At 42.5% G+C, this 14,574-nt stretch overlaps 1 protein-coding gene across 1 annotated transcript in view; it reads right to left on the minus strand.

Annotated features, from left to right (window-relative positions):
• ARHGEF28 (Rho guanine nucleotide exchange factor 28) overlaps positions 1-14,574 on the minus strand; it is a 167,027-nt gene that overhangs the window by 108,902 nt on the left and 43,551 nt on the right. The window contains exons 6-7 of the mRNA XM_015413585.1: positions 11,848-11,900; positions 10,593-10,653 (exon numbers count right to left, since the gene is read on the minus strand). Coding sequence (XP_015269071.1) covers positions 10,593-10,653; positions 11,848-11,900 — 114 coding nt within the window. The remainder of the gene's footprint in view (positions 1-10,592; positions 10,654-11,847; positions 11,901-14,574) is intronic.

Consider the following 14,574-nt stretch of genomic DNA (forward strand, 5'->3'; position numbering starts at 1 on the left):
AAGAAATCCTCACTGTTGACAGGATTTGGTGGAAGGTACATAGTTTCAGCAGATTTGGGTATGTTCATTCAAATTCTGTGTATTTTTAAATTCTGTGTTTTTACATCTTTAGTGCTTTTTAATCTTTGTTTTACTCTTGTTAATTTGCCTATGATGATTTGTAGCCTTATGACCTGGCTACAGTATCATTAGAAGCCTGGAATCCAAGGAGATAAGAAGGGATAGACATCTTTCCAATAGATGAATAAAATACAGCCATGGTTTACACTGTTCAGAGCTTTAAAAATCAGCAAGACACTATTGATTCTGGTGCTCCACAGTTCAGCCAATGTAAAATGTGTGGTGCCACACTATCATAGTTCTATCTAAACCAGTAAACAACCAGGCCTTGAGACCCAACCAGTGCACACTTGGCTAAGGATCAAGGAAGGGTCAACTGGGAATCCAAATCCCAGGTAGATGTGGCAGGGAGCCACACAGTGATTTTATCTCAGGTTGAGTTCACTATCTATGCTTTGAACACAGCTGGTATTCTTGGGAGTGGCAGAATGTTCAATCCTGTGATACAGAAAGAAGCTTCAAATTCCCAGGAGCTCAGGCTCAAGTTAAACAGAGTTTTGCACAAAGGAATTGTGATATAGTTACTTATAACTGTATACAGAAGAAAAGGTCTTACGTAGTTTCATCCTGAACAAATGAGCACCTTGTTCAGATTCCTCTAAATCTGCATGTTGTAGAGCAGTTTGAAAGCTTTCAGTCTCAGAAGGGTAAGATTACCATGCATAAATAAGTACCTGCTCACCTCCAAGAGCACATTGACTGTACAACCTAGAGGCCAATGTGCTCAGTCAGTCACAGGCTAGTAAGCCCCAACCCAGGTTAACAGAAAGCTCTTGAAGAAAACATTTGGAGGTGGAGACAAAATATTGTTTTAAAAAATAATAATAAACGAATGCCTGACTGAAATCAAACCACATTGTCAGCATATTTGCCTGGGACAAATATGGATACAGTTTAACATAAATTATACTGGTGGTATCAAACACTTTGAACCACTTTTGACATTTTCATTTTCATAGGGAAACCACCAGCAAAGAACCAATTTTAACTTGACCTGCTACTTCAAGACAAGGGGTATTCAGAGAGGCAAGACATCTTCATATCATATTCTCTACCAAATCACTTTAGTTTTCCCCAGATGGATTCTTAGAAAGTACTGAAGCATTCATTAACCTATATCACTCAGGCATTTCTTGTGGGCAGAGGCCAAACTTCAGAGGACAAGAGATATATTTTTGTGTATCACCCTCTCCTGGATCCCCATTGCAGCGGTGTATTACATGTTGAGCTCACTCTTCAGAACCGAGAGAGAGAGAGAGAGAGAGAGAGAGAGAGAGAGAGAGAGAGAGAGAGAGAGAGAGAGAGAGTGAAATTCACAGTCACTGAGCAAGTTTTGAACTCTGTTCTCTTCAGTCTGACACTACCACACTGGCTTTCTGCTTGCATACAAACAGTGAACAACAGTGACTACTGAATGAAACCATGAGTTTCTCATGGAAGATCAGAAGGTTTCTTTCACTTACTGTGAATCTTCCTTTCTCTGTGGTTCTGGAGTGGTACATTCCTTACATCTGGGATAAGCTCCTCCTCTTCCTTCAGGGTTGGCTCCAAGCTTGGATCCAGGCATGGGAGGGGCTTATCCCCTTGCAGGCTACTCAGTCGTTGTTAAGCCCGCTAGAAACCCCGCCAAAAAGGAACTGGAAGAAAGAACAATCTCCCCAAACATAGAGAGACTAACCAGCATAACAAACTGGGTACAGATTAGGGACCTGCACTCCAAACTAGAAACAAGCTCCCATCTGAAACTATCCCTGCTTCCCCACACTCTTGAACCAAGGGGGGGAGGCGCACCCAAAAAACGGGTGGGCAGGAATGTACCACTCCAGAACCAGAGAAAGGAAGATTCACGGTAAGGGAAAGAAACCTTCTGTTCTCCAGTGGTTCGTCGTGGTACATACCTTACGTCTGGGACGTACAGAAGCAAATGCTCAAGGGTGGGAATCCGCCTCTCCCCCCTTTACAGAGTGTGTTGAAGCACCCTACGACCAAATCAGCTGATGCCAATTTATCCACCCTGTAATGCTTAGTAAAAGAGTGTACGGATTTCCAAGTGGCTGCCCGGCATATGGTTTCCAAGGATGGGAAAGACCTATAAGCCACAGACGTAGCTGCTCCCCTAAGAGAGTGTGCCACTACCCCTTCTGGTGGTTGCAACCCTGTAGCCTTATATGCCAAGATAATGCAGCCCTTAATCCACCTACTCAAAGTGGAGGTAGAGACCTGTGTCCCCAGGGAGGATTTTCTAAAAGACACAAAAAGTTACTCAGATTTTCTCCAACCCTTCATCCTCTCAATGTAGAAGCTAATCGCCCTTCTAACATCCAGACAATGCCATTCACGTTCTTTATCGTGTTTAGGATTGGGGCAGAAGGAAGGAAGAACTATTTCTTCTGTCCTGTGAAAAACCGAATTCACTTTTGGGACAAAAGATGGATCTAAACGGAGGACCACCTTGTCCCGATGGAAAATACAAAGTTCCCTATTAATGGAAAGTGTCCTTAATTCTGAAACCCTACGTGCCGATGTGATACCCACCAAAAATAGAGTGTTAAAAGTTAGTTCTTTGAGGGGGCAGGAGGCCATAGGCTCAAAAGGATGTTTACAAAGAGCCCACAAAATCGTATTAAGATTCCATGTGGGACATCTATACACTTGTGGAGGGTTAATGGCTGAAGCCCCTTTTAGAAACCTCTTAATATGTGTATGTCTCATAAGCGACCTTCCATGTTTAGCCCCTAGAATGGCTGAAAGGGCAGAAACCTGCCGTCTTAAAGTACTTGTACTAAGACCCTTCTCCAGGCCATCTTGTAAGAAGGACAGTACCACCTTACCTGAGGCCTTAAGTGGATCCAACTGCTTTCATACGATCTTTTAGTGGAGGCCTTTCTAGATGCCAGCAGGGTATCTATTACTGTGGCTGGATACCCCACCCCCGCTAGCATTTCCCACTCAACCTCCACGCTGCTAGCCTTAGTAACCCCGGCTGAGGGTGTTTTGTCGGACTCTGGGACAGAAGGTCCACCCGTAACAGCAAATGCCACGGTTTCGTTATTGACATGCTCTGCAAGTCTTGGAACCATGATCGGCATGGCCAGAAAGGCGCAAGCAGCACGACTTCCGCTTTCTGCTGACACAGCTTTTGCAGAACTCTGTGTATGATCAGCAATGGGGGGAAAGCGTAAAGAAGGCCGTGAGTCCACACACAATTTAGTGCATCTGTTCCTTTTGCTAGGATATTGTGCACCCGGGAGAAGAACTCTGGCACTTGGCAATTTGACTCCATCGCAAACAGGTCTAGATCAATCTGACCAAACCTGTTGCATATCTCTTGGAAAACCTCTGTGTTCAGCATCCATTCTGACTGATCTAATCGTTTGCAACTTAGCCAGTCCGCCAACTCGTTGTCCTTTCCTGCCACGTGAGTGCCCTTTAGAGACAACAGATGACTTTCTGCCCATGATATCAGAGTGGAGGCTTCCGCATTCAGGGAACGAATCCTGGTTCCCCCCTGCCTGTTCACATAGGCTTTCACCGTAATGTTGTCCGTCTGGACAAGAACATGATGTCCCAACAGAGAACCCATGAGACTCAGAAGGCCTAAGCGAATTGCCCTCAGTTCCAGCAGGTTGATGCTTCCCCCCGACTCTGCAACGGACCATTCTCCCTGGACCATCCTGTTGCCCGAATGCACACCCCATCCTAACAGACTGGCATCCGTCGTCATAATTGTCCTCAGGAGGTCTCTGAGGGGAATCCCCTCTTTGAAGTGCGTCGAACTTGTCCACCATGCCAGTTGGTTCTGGGCAGCTATGGGAAGTTGAATCATTTTGAAACTTTTGTGCATTATCGCCCCTTGGTGAGGAAGAAGAAGCCTTTGCAAGAGTCTGGCATGAAAACGCACCCACTGCACTACCTCCAGACAGGAGACTAGCATCTCCAGTAGTTTGGCCAAGGTCATAAGCTCCGCCTTGGATTCCCTCAACACCTGTTCCAACAGAGTCCTGATTTTTTGTTCCCTTTCCTGTAACAGAAAAACTCTGTCCTGTATAGTGTCTATTTCCACCACCAGGTGGAGTAGTCTCTGTGTAGGTTGAAGGTGACTTTTTTGAAAGTTCACCACAAACCCATGACCTGTCAGTGTCTGGATTGTGAGGTTCAAAGCCTTTATGTACTCCGTGTCCAATGGAGCTTTTATAAGGATGTCGTCCAGATATGGAAAAAGCCCCACCCCTTTTAATTGTAGCTATGCTACTAGGGTCACTAGGACCTTCGTGAACACTCTGGGCGACGATTTGAGTCCAAATGGGAGGGCTTTGTACTGGAAGTGAGAATTCACGTAACTGAACCTCAGAAACGTCCGATGCATGCTGTGTATGGGCACGTTGAGGTAAGCTTCGGACAAGTCCAAGGACGTCAGAAAATCCCCCTCTTGAATGGCCAACAGGATGGATTTTAATGCCTCCATTCTGAACTTTTTGTTCCATATATGTCAGTTCAACCATTTTAAGTCTAAAATAGCCCTCAAGGTTCCATTTTTCTCTGGAATCATGAAGAAAACTGACTAGATGCCCTGTCCCTGTTGGAGCAAGGGCACTCTCTCTATTGCCCCTATCTCTAGGAGATGGAGGATGGCCTCCTTGATCTGTAGATGTTTCAGCCTGTTTCTGTACTTTGGCATTGTGACGAAACGTTGCTGGGGAATGGATTGAAAATCTAGTTTGTATCCATGTGTTATTATCTCTAGCACCCATCTGTCCGTAATTGTTACATGCCACAGATCGGAGAAGATCTGTAGCCTTCCTCCGATCTTCTGACTTGCTGGAGGACCTGGATAGTCATGCCGAACTTCCTTTCTTCGGAGCTTTGGCGGAGGATTGCTCTCCCTTATTGGTTGGGAAGGACTTCCCACTGTGCTGCCTAGTTTGTCATTTACCTTTAAACGATTTTGAGAAAGATTGCTTCTGCCCCCTTTTCTGGCCACGAAAGGGCTGAAAGCGTTTTCTAATTTTGTTGTCCCTCTTCTTAGAGGGAACGACTTTCTTTTTGTCCTTATCCTCAATTAAATACCTGTCCAGTCCCTCCCCGAACAGGTTTGATCCTCTAAAAGGCCCCGCCGCCACTTTGGCCTGCGCAGAATAATCGACATCCCAATGTCGAAGCCATGTGTTACGTCTTGCCATCACATTGCATGCTAACACTCTAGCAGAGAGTTGTAGGGTGCCTAAGGTGGCATCTGCCGTAAAGGCCAGTGCAAAAGCTATCTTTTTAAATTCATCTTTGAACTCCTTAGGCACTCCACTATCAGCTGAGGCCAATTTGTCTGCCCATTCATAGGCTGCCCTAGCAAACAGGGAACCCGCAGTGGAAGCCTTGATAGCCGAAGCGGAGGCCTCGAAATTCTTACGCAGAGCCTGTTCTACCCTTCTGTCAGTGTGATCCTTTGGCATCCCATCAGCGTCCATTAGGAGCACTGAATTGGAATACAGGTTAGTCACAGGATCATCTACTACGGGCAGTTTTAGTTTCTGCGAGGCTTCTGGCATCAAGGAATAAAATTTTGAAAAAAGGTGGTGATTAGTCTTAGGTTTTGCCAGCTGTTCCCGTTCCGCCTTCATTATGTGATAAAATGAGGCTGGTAGAGGTAGCCCTGGCTGTGTGACTGATACCTTGGGCATCAATTTGCCCAACCCTTTCTGGAACTCTGAGTCTTGTTCAGACTCTTCCCTAGGTTTAGTTGACAGATCTAGAGTTCTAAGCACTTTGGGCAATAGACGTGAGTAAAGGTCCTGCGGAAAGATCCTGGATTGAACCATAGGCACTACAATTTCTTCTTCTTCCACAGAAAGTTCCCCTTCCTCCTTTTCTGACGAGGAAGTGGAAATCTCTGGCTCAGATTCGTCACGTCCCATCAATGGACTCCTCTCTCTAGAGGGAGATTCAAATTTGTTGCGTTTTGAGGTAACGGGAGATCTGGAGACGCTGATGGCACTCCCTGCCCTGTCTCTGTTTCTCTTAAGACTCCTGCCCCTTTCTTGAGAAGAGTCCAGTGATTTGGAGCTTTGAATAGACTCCAGTATCACGTCTTTGAACTCCTTTCTCATCTCCCCTCTGAACCAGTTCATCATATCAGGGTTAATGGATTCCATGCCTGCGGAGGCTAAAGGATCCTGGCAAATCTGGGGCGTTGAGGGTCTGGCCTGCGTGTTGTCCCCGGTGGAACTGCCTTGGGCCTTCTCAGCCATTTTCCAATACAGGGGGGGGGGGGGGGGAGAGAGGAAGGAGTCTGAGAATAGGCTCCTCCATCCCCTCAGCTTCTTGCCTCCTTGAGCCTAAGAAGGGTTTAATTTAAAAAACAGTGAAAAGTGAAGAGCAGCCCAGGACTACCCTGGTGGTCTCCCATCCAAGCACCAACCACGCCCAATGTTGCTCAGCTTATGAAATCTGATGAGCTGAGCTCCATATGGGCCATTCAGGGTTGTCTCACTCTCTCTCAGAGGGGGCCATCTTCTGTAGGGAGGGAAACCTATCGGTCCCTTGCCGCACTCAAAATGGCTGCTGCATATTTTCCCACCATTTTTTCCCACCAAAGGGAAAGTAGCCCGAAAAAGACCCCCCCCTCGAGGGGCATGCGGAAGGGCATTTCACTGTCCTGATGGAATAACCCCACTCCCACTCCGTCCTGTGGAGCGAAGGTTTCCCGGGAGCGTTCCTTGTCCCTTCCATCTGGCCGTTTGCTAGAGGGGTAGAGCAAAGCCTGGCATCCGCTTACCACGTTGCAGGCGGGATGTCACAAGTCAGCGATCCACCGCTCCGTGTCTCGCTTCACCGCCGTCTGTACAGAGGCCAGTCAGGGAGAGAGCTGATGTCTCCCTGCCGCCACATCTCCTCTTCTCCGCACTCCCTGGCTTCAGGAGCAGGCCCTCCACCCCCAGGACGGGTAAGGCCAGTGGAGACACGCTCTTCGGGCTGCTGACTCCCCTGTGGGTCAAGACCCTTCTTTGGATAGGAGCCCTTTGCGCCGTCCGGCTGTAAAAGTCAGCCGTCTCGTCTTCTCTTCTTCTTTTTTCTAAATGTGCGCTATTCAGCGCCGCTGGAGCACGTCCTGCTGGAAGCAGGGCCGGCAAGAGAACTGAGTAGCCTGCAAGGGGATAAGCCCCTCCCCCGCCTGGATCAAAGCTTGGAGCCGACCCTGAGGGTAGAGGAGGAGCTTATACCAGACGTAAGGAATGTACCATGACGAACCACTGGAGAAAGAGAACCATCCATTGCCATTGTTATGATTGACCCTTATCTTGTGGTATGAGTCAGAAAACCAATTAGCAGCTTCAAGAGTCTCAACAGCGGTCCATGGTCAATTGTAACAAATACCATGTAGACATTTATTACCAGAATGACCTGCTGTCCTCAGCCTTTAAACCTCAGATGATCACTACTTCCTCTGCAGACTGGAATGTCCCCACATCCAAACACTGCCGCTACAGTACCTTTTTTCAATTACCTTCCCTATGTCAAAGAGCTCTCAAGTAAGAATTTTGCAAACAGGGATGTTGTGCGATTGCCATAAGCAAGGAAGGGAGAAAATGAAATCTCATTCAACCTAATGCAAATTAACACATTTGCCAGCATCATGTATTAAAATAAGTTTACCCCACAGTTTTCATCCAAGTCACCCAGAAGCATGTAAACAGAATGGGTGTCACATCAGCACAGCTGTAGCCAGAGCCAGGGAACTGCAAACAGAGCAAGTCTGTCCCACTCTGCCACCTGTCAGTTGCATTCCCATTGTAATCAAACAAGGAACAAACATAAAGCTCTGCATTGTACTGAAAGGTCTGCCCCAGTCCTTTTTCCACTCTACCATACCCCATAAATGCCCAATTCCATGCTACATAATAGCTTTTACATAATATTGCCTATGTACCCCCATCTGGAAATAGAAACTGATATCACTAAAAAAGCATCAACACTTCTGCGCTAGTAGGACAGCCTAGGCAAACGTTTGACACCAGCACAATGATAGATAGCACAGCACTTATTTACCAAACCAGTGACTTTGAACATTGGGCTGCACCAACAAAGTTTCTTTCGTAAAGTTTGTTTAAGACACATCTGATGAAAAATGCTAATAAATAAGGTGCACACACCCTATTCCATTGATGATGCCTAAGTTCTCCTAAACTCAGTTCAGTATTGGCAGGGTATTTACCAGCTTTCTTGTTGGACCTGCAGAAGGGAAAGAAAAACCTCTCGCTTTCTCGGAGTTTCATCTCCTTTTACTCTTCATAGTAATTGTAGCTTGGTTAGATTCAAGTTGCATCAAACATGAATGAGGCACTTTTATGACTGATTACTGGCAGCTGCCTCTGGTTGCCAGATCAGCTGAACATTGGACCACACACCTGCAGAATCTTGTTCGATGTGCCTAGTTGGTGAAGAACTTCTGTGGAGAGCAGCACTCGATTCATAATGCAGCCAAGTGTAACATTCATGGAGCAAGCCAGATAATTGCCTGCTTTAGTAACATTGCTAGTTTTATCTCATACACTTGCATGTAGATCTTCCTGTTCCCTCAAGGAGTACCCCCATTTTTTTCAGCTGGGGAAAGTAATCCTGCATGCAGGAATTCACTTCTTTTTCTGAAATAAATCCATATGTACCAAATCCGTATGTATCAATTCTCCATATTTCTATATGTACACAAAATCACATCCAGGATTCTGGACTAGGACCACATTGTCTAAGCTTCTCTTTTAATCAAAACCAAAATTAATAACTATCTGGTTTATCTAATGCAGAAAATCCCACAGATTCTTTTTAAAATGCAATTTGTTTTCTTGAGGAAAATAAGTAAGTGCAAGTCTTGACTAATTATGGGGGGAAAGACGTTTAAGGACGCTGAAAGAGGATTTAAATAAAAACAAAACAGATATCACTGTAACCCCCAGCAGGTCTCACAGTGCAGTGGCCATTATGTTCAACACCTCAAAGTGACAAGCAGATAAATTGGAATTACTGATGATACCAAAGAAACCCAAATAGACAGACTCCTTTAAAACTTGTGGTGCTACCCTGGTTACACAATGAAGCATGCCAAAAATTTGGCCTCAGATCTTTTTATCTTGTGAAGTGCAAACTGTGACCAGCAGAATCTCTTACATCCTCAGAAATAGAGGCAGGGAGCTCAGCAAACCAAAAATTATCTGCTGCCCAGTCACTTAAACAATGCAACTGTGCAAATCAGAGTGTCTTTATTAAAAATTGTACAGTCCTTCAGCCTTCACTTTTTGAACAGATATTCTGGACAGAAATGTACATTAACACATTTTAAGTTTTGAAAAATGAAATACAGAAACACTTTTCTTTTCTAATTTAAATAAGCTTTATAAACCTGAGAGGTAAGTTTTGTGCACACACCAAAAAACTCCAAAAACAACAAAGTTTTTTGGCACATTTATTGTGAACTTTGTGAGATTTAGCCTGCTTCATAAGATCCACAAAGTATAGCCTCAAACACAGAGGTAAAGAATGTAAACGGTAAGCTCAAAAAGCCATGAATGAAAGGCTTTTGTGCACTAAGCTCAGATGATAACAGCCAACCATGGTTTTCAACTGAATACCAGATGTTCAGGTTTTGTCTACCACTAGTCTTTTTCTATTCCTATGAGAAAAGCAAGGCAGGTTTTGTCATTGTAAGTTGCAATAACATAACCTTCCTAGTTTGCTCAGCTAGTTTAATACCTTCACTGGGTAAAAAAAAACCTCAGTTCTAACTGATACAAACCAGTTAGTCATCCTTGGCTCAGGAGATCTTTCACCACAGGAACAATATTATTATTTTTAAAACAGCAAACAGCACTGGTTGTAACATTCATCTTTATGCCTTAGTGTTCTCGGACCAAAAGTCCATCTTCTTCAACATTTCAGAAGGACGTACATCTAAACACCCCTCATTGTCTCAAGGATAACACTCTCAAGCCCCACTCATACTAAGCGCTTCACACAGCCTTTCCGTTATTCTACTATAGACTGCCTTGTCCCAATTTAGAAGCAAAAAGAGCATTTCTTCTTTTAAAGTATATACTAAAAAATGTAATTATCCAATACTGTTACCAACAGTTCATATTATAACTCAATCATTTAAGCAGGTGAAATGGCAAGCTGCACACTCCGTGATACTTTAGTGTTCATACCCACATGCTTCCCAACCACATAAGACTGCCCATAAGGAAGCAGCTCACACACCACTGAGCATCTATTGCTCTGGAGGGTACCAAAGAGATCACAATACTGATGTAGACAGCCTGCAACCTAGCCATTGGTCTTTTCAGGCAGAAGAAAGGGAAGGAAGAAGGTGACAGGTCTCTGCACAGCTTCCAGTCCTGATCATCAGAGAATAATTCCTACTCACCACCAAATGATAAGGCTCTCATTTTTAAAAAACTGAATCAAGACAGATAAAAGAATTTTCTTACCTAAGTCCAACAAGGTGTCACTTTCATTTTCAACTGGCTGAATCATACGATCTTTATAAAACTACCAGAAAAGAAAAAAAGAAATTGGATTATTTTCTATTTTGTGCTCTAGAAACAAATGGGGATGTGAAATTTCAGACTATATTTTTCAAGAGCATTCGTTTCTTTTTTTCCCTCAGGATACAATAATTAAAAAGAAAATCATCCATATACAAAAAAGAACATCTACTCTCAGAACTGCTCTTTTCTAAACACTAATGCAGATTATCAGTTTTCTAGCATTTCAACAGTTAATATGTTGTCCGTTATTTCAGAGTAATCAGTGACTATTGCCAGCTCTTTTTGTCTTGTTAATTTCTTGCAGCTGAAATGACAATTCCTTTCAAAAACCAAGAAGCAGACAATGCAGATCACAAAACTTTTGAACCAACTGTTTTTACTTTCGGTCAATTCATTTGCTACTATTTTTAGAGGCTTGACAAAACTCCCATGAATAGAGTGATTCATGAGGATAACACAAGTGGGGAGACCCTCAAGGACTCATAGGGAGGGGGGGTCTCACTCATATAAGCAAAGTACAAGGTTATGTGGCTGCTTATAAATATCCAGGTGATATGCTTTTCTTAAAGAAGCAGACATTACTGCTATGATTTGTATTCTTTTTAAATGTTCACTTTTCATATTTTTCTGCAAACCTAGGGCTTCCCCCAGGTTTATAGATAAATGTCGTGTCTGTCCCTGGCCCCACAGTGTGGATTTTTTGATCCAGACTCTATATGATATCCATCTATCATTCTGATATGAAATGTGTGAAATTCTTAAACACCTCCTTAGAACTAACTACATATGACAAAACACATTTGGTCTCAGTTTTAGACATGGAAAATGATTGGCATGGGACCTTTAAATCACAGCATGATAAACAGAAGTCCCAAAGGAATACAGTTGCAACCAAAACAGCCCTCGCTTCTCAGAGGCTGATCCTCAGCAGCACATGACTGGCTTGAAGTCCTTTTTTTTTTAATCCCAGACAAGCAGTTGATTTCCTCATTACAGCTCCCAATCTTAGTAACATGGTTGAACTGCTTTTTGAAATTAGTCAGATACATAATATATTTTGTTATTGTAACAAAGGTATAAGATGTGATACTTGGCAGACAATGGCCAATATTTAATTCTGAAAAGTATTCAGGAACCAAAGCAAATGATGGGAAACTCAGTAGATTTTTAGCCAGTCATTATAGTGGTACTGTACCGTTACATCTTCATTTTTCAGAGATGGCTCCGCAGACACAAGGTCCACAGGATCTGTTTAAACAAAAGACATATTCCAATTATCTTCTAGCAGAAAATTGCGCAAGTGCACACACCACACCGAAAGCACAAAACTGAAGGATTCACAAAGACCAAACAATGGTCTTTTATAATATCTACTACTCCCAAAGTAGCATGGCTGTGGTTGAAATACTAGATGGCTCTACAATAAGCTATTGTGTTATTTTAATAGGCTAATTATAAACAAGGTCTTTTTTCTTAAAGGAGCATGCTATGAAAATACATGTTGAATCATAAATCACCCTTGCTGATTAATATGTACTTTTCAAACACTGTAGACTATCACAGGCTAATTGTATTGTACATGGGACTCTGACAATAAAAAGAAAGGAAATCTCATGCATTTTAAGAACTGGCTCTTTCCATTTGATTTCAGGGAACAATTGTGACTACTTTATTAGTTTGTTTCCTGGCTCCTTTTCAAATCTCTAAAGGAAGGACATAGTGCACAAAATCCATATTAATCCATCTTCCCCCAGCCATAGACAGTGCCACTGTTATGAAAGAGTAGCATGCAAATTCTGCACATTTGTTAGACCCAATCTATGCTTTTACATAAAATAAATATTGTTCTCAAAAAGAAAGGAGTATTTTTGTTGCTGCTTCGTTCCTTTTAATTGTTTTTATTACTTCATATTTAGGTCCTGAAACAAGGGGTACAAATGTGAGCAACAACTGTGGAACAGCAGCACCTAGCTTCTCCCTGTTTATTTATTTAGAAAAAGTATATGCCGTATCTTCACAGATGTGATCAAGGAGGCTCACCATATAAAACATGGTAAAATAAAAAAACACAAAATAATTAAGATTAACAAACCATTAAAAACCCAACCAATAAAAACCTAGAGCATAAAAACCTACAACACAAAGCATTTATCAGCCTAAGCTGTCCAATTCTCAGGCTACAAGCAGACTGTAAAAACAATTTTAAAAACTCAAACCCCATAGACTGGTTATTCTGGGAGGAAAAGACTATAGTATAGTATTAATTCTGCAGTGAGATTTGTTATATTGGGAATGGGAGGGAAAGGAAAATATTAAAACAGTATTTTTCAAGTGTGGTAAGCTGCTTTTGAGGACTTTATAATAAAAAGTAGGATACAGACATAATGAATGAACAATTTATGGACCTCATCCAGGATAGAGGAAAGACATACAAGTTCCCCATTTTTGTGTCACAGAAAGGACAACCACACCACATTTGAGAGTGGGAACATGTAAAGCAGGTCTCAAAACTGCTGTTGTATGTTCAAAATCACTATAATTATAAAACCAAAATACTCCCTCAATATTTCACAATATTTCAGTTAATAAATAACTGCTGCCCATTATTCAGTTCTTGCTTATTCTATATACAATGTAGATTAAAATGTGATATATTTTTCACAAGCTTTCCTTTCAAGAGAATGACTGCATCATAAATTAAGGTCACATCTGATTCATCAGCTTCCTGGGTGAATAACTGAAGAGAATGAAACACTCTGGTACATACTGGGTTTTTTTGTTTTTCAAAGAGATTTTCTTTGCATAGGAAAAGCACTGCTGAAGTTAGTTGTAGCCAATAGCAGAGTCCACCAGCAAATGGTAAAGACTAGACTTCTGTATTAACACAGAATTCAAGCCACTATGCTGCCTTCTTGCCACAGACAGATTTAAACCTAACTCCAGTTTTGGTATCCTAAAAGCAACTAGCAGTCAGAAGACATTAACCCAAGTTAATGCCTTGATGCCTGCTAGTTGCTTCTAGGATATACATCGGTTCCTAGATAACAGGACCGGACACTCGTTATCCTCACGCCTTTCCACACAGGGTATCCTGGCAGATTGTTCCACCACACTGGACTACCTGCAGGTGGCGCAGTGACTCAGGATACAAATTGACCATAAAATACTTCTGAGGATTAGAACAGTTTTGTTTGTTTCATACTATCTACCAATTAGACAAAAGATGAGAAAACATGAAGAAAAATGGAATTTGACATGATGGCCCATAAAACATAAGGAAAAATAAGATAAGGAGCACTTGAGGATATCACAGTAAAATGTACTTGATGCTTCAAAGAATGAACTGAAGGTTTTCATCTAAATATTTCTTTATATTTTCCCAGAAATGAAAGTTCTCCTGAATACTGTTGATATCTAGCTGACACAGCTGCCAGCTATTTGTAGAGATTCTGTTTATTAAAGCACAAAGGATAATGTAAACTAACTTCAAAGTCAAATTATTATTTGCCACGGATTTGCACCTGATCCTGTCTCTTAAAAGACTGTTGAGACAGGGAGTTCTGCTAATTACAGGGATACAGCTGAATCTTCAGCCTCAGTTAACTTCATTTTAATTAAGCTATGGGAGATTCAGTGCTAAGGTAGCAATATCAACTTACGTTGACCCACTGGGAATACCTGTTGTGAAACCCAAGCAAACCAAATGCATTGCTATAGCTACATGCAAGGGAAATGAAGCAACTGTTGATATCCTGATGCCTAACAGCTCTGGTGATCATGGATTCAGACCCACCCACACTATTACTTGTTGCAACAATAGTTGCTTTGAATGCTAATGCCTCCTGCCTCCCCCTTTCAGTAACAGCACTGAAGCATTTCCAATGACAACATTTAAGATTACCAAGCCCAACACTCTTGTTTG

The sequence above is a fragment of the Gekko japonicus genome, unplaced genomic scaffold (genome assembly GCF_001447785.1).
Source record: "Gekko japonicus isolate JY-2015 unplaced genomic scaffold, Gekko_japonicus_V1.1 scaffold318, whole genome shotgun sequence".
Taxonomy (NCBI): domain Eukaryota; kingdom Metazoa; phylum Chordata; class Lepidosauria; order Squamata; family Gekkonidae; genus Gekko; species Gekko japonicus.